This window comes from Mus caroli, chromosome 17 (genome assembly GCF_900094665.2).
Source record: "Mus caroli chromosome 17, CAROLI_EIJ_v1.1, whole genome shotgun sequence".
NCBI classification, from domain to species: Eukaryota; Metazoa; Chordata; class Mammalia; order Rodentia; family Muridae; genus Mus; species Mus caroli.
This window is the reverse complement of record NC_034586.1, coordinates 22,872,196-22,881,566: the sequence shown is the minus strand read 5'-3', so window position 1 is coordinate 22,881,566 and position 9,371 is coordinate 22,872,196. Positions and strand designations below refer to the sequence as shown.

Genomic DNA, 9,371 nt, shown 5'->3' with positions numbered 1-9,371 from the left:
AAAAAAAAAAAAAAAAAAAAAAAAAAAAAAAAAAAAAAAAGAATAGCCCCCAGCCATGGCCGTATAAACATAAACAGTATTTTGGGGGGTAATTTTGCTATTATTGTTTTTACTGTTTTTCTTTTTTTCTAATGGGTGTATCTGGGCACGTCTGCCTAAGGAAGCCAGAGGAGGGTGCTGGATGGTCTGAAGGTGGAGTCACAGGCAGTGGGAAGAAACCCAGCATGGGTGCTGGGAACTGAACGAGGGGCCTCCGTTAAGAGCAACAGCAGAGCCGGGCTTGGTGGCACACACCTTTAATCCCAGCACTCGGGAGGCAGAGGCAGGCGGATTTATGAGTTTGAGGCCAGCCTGGTCTACAAAGTGAGTTCCAGGACAGCCAGGGCTACACAGAGAAACCCTGTCTCGGAAAAAAAAAAAGAGCAACAGCAGAGACCTCTCCACCTCTCAGGCCTAAGGAGCCTGCTATTGTCTGGTGCTAAGCAAAGCAAAAGACAGCCTTGGAGGGCACCTTCTCCTTCTCCGCAAGCAGCCAGAAGCCTTGGTTCTCTGCTTGGAGTTGGGTGGGGTCGGGGTGAGGGGTCCCAGACAGTTGTGGAGATCAACAGTCCAGCCGGTCTAAAGCCAGTTATTGTGTGTCTTCTGCTGCCACCTGGTGGTCAATGCTTGCATTTCTTCCCTAAGCCACGGGTCAAAGCCAGGCTTCTAGGGGGTGGATACACCACTTACCCACTGTATCTGTAGACCTAAACTTCTTCTGCAGCGGCGACTGGTAGGTGGAGGCGCGTGGGGCACACCACTTGGGACAGCTCTCGTCGCTAGAGGTGCGAGGGGCACACCACTTGTGATTGCTCTCATCCACCGCTTCTTCTCTCTCCCCTTTCTCCTCTTGGGGCAAGCCATCCTTGAGAGCCAACTGAGGCGCAGCTGGCTTCTGAGCCTGTGCGGGGGTCGGGGGTGGGGTGGTCAGAACTCTTGGTCTGTGTCCCCTCCTCCCAAAACCAGGAAGACAGGAAGAGGGGAGGGGACCCGACCCCACTGACCTTGGTCATGGCTGACTTCTGGAGCTGCTTGTACAAGCCAAGGAGATAGTTCCACGGGGTGGACTCCACCTTGCAAGAGGATGGCTTGAGGTCTCCTGTGAAGGTAGTGACCTCTGAGGTTGACAAAAAGTTGATGGGCGGCCGGTCTCGGAGGGAGGGGGAGGGGAGAGGCACATAGCTCCTCACGGGTATGTGAACAGGAGTTCTCACTCTCCACCACTCGAGTCCAGGGAAGCCAGCTCAGGCCTCAAGCTTGGCAGTAGTGTTCTTTACCTAAAGACCGATGGTGTCCCCTGGTCTTATTACTTTCTGTGATTTTGTTGTTGCAGTTCTGTGTTCTTGAGATACCTCACTGAAGGCTGGCCTTGAACTCCTGACCTTCCTCCTCTGCCCCCTGGGATCCCAGAAGTGGGCTGCTATGCTTAGCTTTGTTATGGCCATTACTTTCTTTCTTGTAAAAGTAACTTCTGCTCTTCTGATGTAACTGTTTTCTCTGAGGCTTACTGCCTCCATTGGCTAGCATAGGCTTAGTCCTCTGTACAATCTAATCTAGGCCTAGACTGTCTTCAGCCTCTGAGACTTGCCACTGAATAAGCTCGCCCTTTCTAGTCCTTTCTGAGCTCTGGCTGGCCAGTCAACTCAGCTGTTCTGGCTCAAACTCTTCTCCAAGATGACTGATTCAACCTGGCTTCTCTCTCAGCCTCTGCCTTTTTGCTCTTCCTGGTCTCAAAATATGGCCAACTGTTCTAATCTTCCGGTTCCTTCTCATTCTCTGGTCTGTCTGTCTGTCTTCACTTCTGTCTGGCTTGTTCTCTCTTCAACCTGTCTCTGCACAACTCTCCCAGTTAAAAATGCCTCCTTCGGGCTGGTGAGATGGCTCAGTGGGTAAGAGCACCCGACTGCTCTTCCGAAGGTCCAGAGTTCAAATCCCAGCAACCACATGGTGGCTCACAACCATCCGTAACGAGATCTGGCGCCCTCTTCTGGAGTGTCTGAAGACAGCTACAGTGTACTTACATATAATAAATAAATAAATCTTTAAAAAAAAAATGCCTCCTTCTCTCTCTCCACTGCCCCTCAAGTAGCTTCCCTTTCTTCTCTCTTCTCTGAGTTGGGCATATCCCATTCTGTCAAATCTTTCTCTGATTCGTCACTTTGTCTGCCACTCAATTAGACATCACTTTCAAACATGGCTGCTTCCTTCTACAAACTCACTTTACCTTCACTGTTTGGGAGTAAAGGCATGTGCTGAGGATATGGCTGTATTGCACCCAGAGGGAGTAAAGGCGTGTACTAAGGTGTTGTCTATATCCCAGCCAGAGGGATTAAAGATGTGTGCTACAGCTGAGTCACACCACAACCAGAACCAGCTTTTTGTAAAGCTCAGTAAATAAAACAATCTTGGGGTTCATGGTGTGATCAAATACCCTGCAGCACAGCACCATGAAGAAGCTGGGCTAAGCTTGAACTCAGTTCTCTTGGGCCCCTTTAAGTGCTGGGATTAGAATGAGTTGCAGCACGGTGCCTACTGTGTACCAGGCCCTCTGTGTGCTCAGCCTTGATCTAGCCCTTAATACCTCACTGATCTTTAGATACCTCAGAGGCCCATGTTGCCTGTGTCCATTTTATGGGTGAGGAGAGTGGGCAGAGATACCCAGCAATGCTCCTCTGTCACATGACACACTGTGTGGAGCAACTAGGGTTCCAACCTCAGATTCTGTCTCATGCCCTGCTGGGCTCCTGCCCCGCCCCCACCCCCAGAAGTCCTAGAGGAGAGCCATCCATTTCTGCTCCCCTCCCCTCTGTCCCTCCTACCTGCATCCTTACCAAACTCAATTGGGCAGTGTTCATCCTCTTCCTCCTTGATGAAGGCCCCAGGAGTGAGCGCCAGTGGTCCCGGAACCCACTGTAAGCATCCTTGTTCTGTCTCCAGGGCCTGGCCAAAGTGCTCCCTAAACCCAAAGCCACAGTCAGGTGGGGTCAGGGAACACCCACAGATGTGGCCTGACTCTACCTTGAGTCTCTCCAGGGACCTGCTCTGTTCCCTGGGATAGCTAACAGAGGGGTTTCCCTTCCACCTCTGGGGGACAGAGGACGTAGGGAGCTAGGCACCTTCCAGACAGGGAATTGCTGCTAAGACCAGTGGGAGAGAAAGCCAGGCAGGAAAGTAGGGGTGCAGGCTGGAGTAGAGCCTACCTCAGCGCATTTCTGTCCAGACTTTAGTGCACCTTTCCTAGCCTCTAGGATATTTTCTTTGGCTGTTGTTTGTTTTTTCAAGACAGGATTTCCCTCGGTGTGGCCCTAGCTGTAGACCAGGCTGGCCTCAAATGCAGAGATCTGCCTGCCTCTGCCTCCTGAGTGCTGGGATGAAAGGTGTGTGCCACCACTGCCTGGTTGGTTGTTTTGTTGTGCTGGGGACTAAATGTGCTAGGCAGGCGGTACTCCACCCACACCTCAGTTCCCAGCCACTCCTCACGTAGCCCTGTCTGCTGACCCTCCCTCCCTTGGGACCCTTAACTGTCTCTCATGGCTTTCACTATTCAGGACCCCTTACCCCAGCCCATTACAGCTGTGGGCTTCTAGTATGGCCCTCATGCTTGCATCCTCTTTCTGTTCTAGCTAGATCAGGCTACCCCACCAGCCCTAGCACCAGCAGCACCAGCCCCTCACCTGTCTGAGGCCCCGGAGACCTCCCCTACTGGCTCCTCCTCCTCTCCTTTCTTCTCAGGTAGCTGCTCCAGAACCTCCCAGGTTCCTCTGAGAGGAACTGATGTTACCTCAACTCCCTGGGCCCTTAGCTTCTGGACATCCTTGGAGGTGAGGGTCTGGGACCCTGAGTCCCCAGTGCCCAGCCCAAAGGCATCATGCCTCGGGTTGGAGGGAGCTGCAGAGAGGACCCTGGGCGGGGGCTCCTCCCTCTTCCCATTAGAAGAAGCTGCAGAATGGACCTTGGCCCGGGGCTCCTTCCTCCCACGACCTCCCTGGTGGCCCATCATTGGGGAGACAACGTCTTGCTCCCATGAGGAGCTGGGCTGGCTCCTGGTCAGGGGCTTGTTAGTGCTCTTAGGACTGCCCTTACTCCCCACCAGGTTTCGGAGAAAGCGCAGCATGGAGGAGCAGCCTAAGATCCGTGACCGAGGGGTCCGTGACGGGGCTGCCATCCTGAGTGGGACCCCGACTCAGGGAGAAGCCATGGCAGCCAGCCCAGGACCAACTGCTAGCAGAAACCTCCAGTTGGAAACTTCCAGAAGTTCTAGAAGGCAAAGAGGAGGTGGGGGTGGGGGGGGTGGGGGGAGGCTATAACTGGAGGCTGACGGCGGGGGGGTGGGGGCAGGTCTGCTGGAAGGAAAGTGGGTAGAGGGGTAGAGGGAGCCAGCCAGGGTCCAGCTCAGCAGGTCTCAGGAAGGCTGGAGATTGAGGGATAGTGAGACATAACTCAACAGCACCCACAGGCTGTGGAAGCCTGGCTGAAGGCAGATAGGGAGGCTGGGGGGAGGAGGGGGTGCACACGCTGAGAACAGGACATCATATGTTCCTGTCTTTCCATAAACTCCTGTTTACTCTGGGTTTGAGATCAGTCCCTGAAGCCTGGCAGCTTGCAGGGATCTAGGACAGCAAAAATTCTGAGCTGCCCCTCCTCCTCCTCTTCCTCCTCTCCTCCTCCTCTTCTCCCCCCTCCTCCTCCTCCTCCTCTCTTTCAGGGTGTTAGGTAGCACAGGCTGGCCTCTAATTTCATGATCCTCCTGCTTCAGCCTCTTGAACGCTGGGACTGCAGGTCAGCTCATCCTGGTTTTTGTTGTTGTCTGTGGTTTGCTTTTCACTAGAGGGAGAAGATGGAAGAGGAGGCCCAGGAATCAGAGACAGGAAAGGCAGAAAACAGAATGCTTTTCCCCTTGGCTGGGACAGGGCAGGCAGGGCAGGCAGGGGAGGCTGCAGCTGCTTCCAAGCCCGGCTGAGGACCTTGCCCTAAGCAGCAGCCTCCCAGAGCGCCTGCATCCGGCGGCCACCAAGAACTTCCTCTAGAGGGAGCTGGTCATTGCCGGGAGCTGGGACCTCCTCTATGGTCACAAAGTCGCGAGGTTTCCTGGGCCAAGAGGCAACCCGAGGCGGCATCCAGCACCATGAATCCACTGATACCAGTTCCTGCCAGTCAGGCCTGAAACCTTGGCCCCTGGAAGCAGCCAGCAAGCCCTTCGGGGTCTTCCTCTTTGCACGGCTGAGCCATCCCACATCTGGAGCAGAGTCATTCAGGTACACGGGCAGCCGGTGCCAAACCCCACCGTCCTAATCCTGGGCAATTCTGGCCCAGGGTGGGGCAGAAACCTCCATCGGCAACCCGGTGAGGAGGGAGGCCTTGATGTGGCTTCCCTGGGTGGTCCTGAGAAGGAAGCTGCAGGCATGGTCCAAACAGGGCCTCTGGCTATACATCAGAAGCGTCCCTTCCTGCCCGGCTCTGGGGGCTCTAGACTTTTATGTGGAAGGAGGGGAGGGTCAAGGTCATGAACAGAGACAGAAATTATACAGTTGATACTCCCTGCTGTACCAGGACACGGACAGTCCTCCCCAGAATGATTCTAGGTACAGCCTAGTGGTCGGTTGTGAGGAACATGCATCCTGGGCCCAGCCAGTGGACATAATGGGAAGTCAAGGCCACTTGGATGGGGGCCAGATGGGCCAGGGCAGCACTGGCTGTGGAGGGCTTTTCTGAGACTCTACCTGCTCTCCAACAGTAAGCCTCCAGGGTGGTATTATTATTATTATTACTATTATTATTTTGAGAGAGAGAGGGGTGGATGGAGTCAGTGTCCCCTGGCCCTGCTGGCCTGGGATTACAAGATACCAGGAAGAGCACCCTATCCCGGAAGGAGCCATTGGGTAGACTATGCCCAGCAGAGGGTTGTCTTGATGAGGCCTGGCTCTCAGGGGTGACAAAAGGAGGGTCTGCTCACCCTGTCTCCATCAATGAAGAGGGAGGTGAAGGGGAGCCGGCCCTCCCCCACCCCTTTTCAAAGAGTGCTTCCTGCAGTGATGGAGGTGGCCCACAAAGGGGTGGGAACTCTTGAAAGGGTGCAAACTGAAAGTGAAAGGTCTTGCCTCAGGGACTAACCGTACACTGAGACAGGTCAAAGAGGAAAACGGGCTTGGGTGTGGCTATAACACCAGCCAGCCAATGGCTGAGTCAGGAGGATCAGGGATACAAGACTTTCCTCAGGCTGCCTAGAGGGAACCTGTCTGAAATGAATAAATAGACAGGTAGGTAGGTAGATAAATAAACCAATAACCAAAGAAGACAGCACCAAAGAGTATGTGTGCGGTAGCGGTGAGGTACACTGGGGAGACTGTGAGAGACCCCAGCTCACTTCCAAGCAGTGGTTGGAAGGAGAAGTGCCCTGGGGACAAACTGTGAAATAAGCCCTGAGACTTTGTCTCCAAAAAAAAAAAAAAAAAAAAAAATTCTGGGCCAGTGAGATAGCTCAGCAAATGAAGGGGCTTGCAACCAAGTGTAGCAACCCAGGTTCTATCTCTGGAACCCACATGGTGGAAGGAGAGAACCCATTCCCGAAAACTGACCAACTACCCTGACCTTCACACACGTTTTATCACACACACACACACACACACACACACACACACACACACACACACAAACATATATAGTCCTCTGGCCAGCAGAGCCAGGGGACGCTGAGTCCATCCAGCTCTCTCTCTCTTAATAAAAATAATAATACCACCCTGGAGGCTTACTGTTGGATAGCAGGTAGAGTAGTGCATATGTAGTGTGTGTGTGTGTGTGTGTGTGTGTGTGTGTTTAATATATGTGTTAAAAACAAAACAATCTTTCTGCAAGACAAATGTCTTTCTCTGGCCACGTGGCCCAGGTAACCATTTCTTTCTGTTCCTATTTTTCCAATCTGTAAAACAGGCACAGGCACTGGCCACACCTGTGCTAGGAGTCTTTTCTTTTGTTCCTTCTTTCCTTCTTTTCTTTTTTTGAGACTAGACCTCACTACATAGCCTTGGCTGGCCTGGGACTCCATATGTAGACCAAACTGCCAGGATTCTCCCAAACACTGGAATCAAACCATGTCCCATCACACCCAGCAGCAACGGGAATTTTCAACACACAACACACAGCAAAGTTCTCCTAAGTGGCCAGAGTCCATGGTAGAGTTTGCTGCCCAGAGGCCCTGTTGGAAAACATTCATGTCCCACCAGCCATGGGGAAGTGGACCCTGGAGGAGGACTTTCATGCCTGGGAGGTGCCAGGCTGAGGAAGGGACAGGCAGCCTCAGAAACCCCAGGAAGGACACCACACACACACACACACACACCCCAGTCTCTGAAAGCAGCTTCATGCTGTCCGGGAGTGACTGGAAAGAGCTGTGTCTGTGTTGCAGCCTCCTCAAGACCTTGACCTCACCTGGTCTCTGCCTAGCTGCCTCAATGGTCCTTGTGTTTCCCCTGAAGGGGTGCAACCAGATGCTGAATTCAAATTGCTCCCAGTAGATACCACCAGGCCCTCAAGGTGGCAGAACTTTAGTCCCAAAGGATTGCAAGATCTTCCTGTCAGTTGAGGAAGTGGGGTGCCCTGCTCTGTGGTAACCAGGGCAACACTCTGGAGTTAGTCTCCATTTTTCCTCCTTGAGACAGGGTCTCACTGTATAGCCTTGGCTAACCTCTCTGGAAGACCAGGTTGGCTTGCCTGCCTCTGCCTCCTGAGTGCTGGGATTAAGGTCGCACCTCACTACCCGCGCCTCACCTCTGCTTTCTCTCACCTGTCTCTGCAGGTGACAAGTGACGGTGGTCTCCACCAAGACCTGAAAAATGGCATCTGGACAAGGACCAGGTCCTCCGAAGGAGGGCTGCGATGAGTCCCCGTCCCCTTCTGGTAAGAAGCCTCCTGCCCCTCAGAACCTCATTAAGTACAAGACTCAGAAGTGCATTGGACTGGTATGCGCGCATGAATGCGCGTACATGTGTGTGTGCATGCGTCTGTGTGTGCATGCGTCTGTGTGTGTGTGTGTGTGTGTGTGTGTGTGTGTGTGTGTGTGTGTGTGAGACAGGGGCAGGCAGAGGGAGGGAGGGAGGGGCAGAAGAACCCCGCCTGACTGCTGCAGTGGAAGAAAGGAGGAAGTGACCTGGCTTCTTACAGTCAGTCAGGTCTGTGAACAGGGAATGGCATTATCATGAACTTCGGAGAGGAAGTGAAATGGCTGACCTTTCTCTTCTCTCAAGTGGTTGGGCGTGGAGATCAGGCTGGTCCCTGGACTTGGAGTTCATATCCCAGGTCTGTGTGAGCCAGGTGTGGTACCTCATGTCTGCAATCCCAGGTTGGTCAGTCCTACAGAACGAATTCCAGGTCAGCCTGGGCTTAAGTGAGGCAGACTGAGACCCTGCCTCAGAACAAAACCACCAATCCCTACAGTGCTTGTGGGCCCACACCTTTATTCCCAGCGCCAGGGAGGTGTGGGAGGAGGATCTCTATGAATTTGAGGCCAGCCTGGTCAAGGCTAGCCCATCAAGTTCCAGGCTGGCCAGGGCTACGCCGAAGAGCCTTGTCTCAAAACAGTGAAAAACAAGCTATTCTCCTTTGACTTTTGAGGCAAAGACTCCCCAATTTCAACTTGGTTCCTCCCATTTCCTATACTCCAAGGACTCGGGTCCACATCCTACCCAGACAGCTCAGGAGCCCTGCAGTGAGAATTCTGGTTTCTTACAAAATCCAGTTATAGCCGGGCAGTGGTGGCACACGTCTTTAATCCCAGCACAGGGAGGCAGAGGCAGGCGGATTTCTGAGTTCAAGTCCAGCCTGGTCTACAGAGTGAGTTCCAGGACAGCCAGGGCTACACAGAGAAACCCTGTCTCAAACAAAAACCAAAAACAAACAAACAAACAAACCAAAAAGACAAAAAACAAAACCCCAGTTATGTGGGTTGGAGAGATGGCTCAGTGTTTAAGGGCACTGGCTGCTCTCAGAGGTCCTGAGTTCAGTTCCTAGCAACCACACGGTGGCTCACAACTCTCTGTAATGGGATCTGATGCCCTCTTCTGTCGTGAAGGCATATGCGCAAGCAGAGTACTCATATATATGAACATAAATCTTGAAATTCATTTTTCTTAAAGTTATGTTATGTGAATATGTTTTCATTTGAATCCCAGGTGTAGGATAAGGGCTGCTTCACTTCGTCCCTAGCTGCTAACTAGGATTGTCTTGTGCTCTGGGGAGACGTGATTTTTGCCAGCTGCAGATAGTTTAGTTCTGGGGACTCTGGAGAGGTTATAAATTCAAGCCGGGCGGTGGTGGCGCACGCCTTTAATCCCAGCACT

The 9,371-nt window shown here is 52.9% G+C and overlaps 2 protein-coding genes across 4 annotated transcripts in view; one reads left to right on the top strand and one right to left on the bottom strand.

The window, feature by feature from the left end:
- LOC110283659 (gametogenetin-binding protein 1) overlaps window positions 1-9,371 on the bottom strand; it is an 18,885-nt gene that overhangs the window by 2,966 nt on the left and 6,548 nt on the right. The window contains exons 2-5 of one of the 3 annotated variants that reach the window (XM_021149073.1): window positions 8,263-8,385; window positions 2,871-2,995; window positions 1,044-1,138; window positions 730-940 (exon numbers count right to left, since the gene is read on the bottom strand). In XM_021149073.1, coding sequence (XP_021004732.1) covers window positions 730-940; window positions 1,044-1,138; window positions 2,871-2,995; window positions 8,263-8,385 — 554 coding nt within the window. Of the gene's footprint in view, window positions 1-729; window positions 941-1,043; window positions 1,139-2,858; window positions 2,996-3,713; window positions 4,694-8,262; window positions 8,386-9,371 lie in introns of those variants that run through there. The other 2 variants (XM_021149072.2, XM_021149071.2) reach the window with 2 other exon arrangements.
- Window positions 5,081-9,371, top strand: part of Bak1 (BCL2 antagonist/killer 1) — an 8,026-nt gene continuing 3,735 nt past the window's right edge. Inside the window, exons 1-2 of the mRNA XM_021149074.2 lie at window positions 5,081-5,294; window positions 7,832-7,932. Of these exons, the coding sequence (XP_021004733.1) occupies window positions 7,869-7,932 (64 nt within the window). The 5' untranslated portion in view covers window positions 5,081-5,294; window positions 7,832-7,868. The remainder of the gene's footprint in view (window positions 5,295-7,831; window positions 7,933-9,371) is intronic.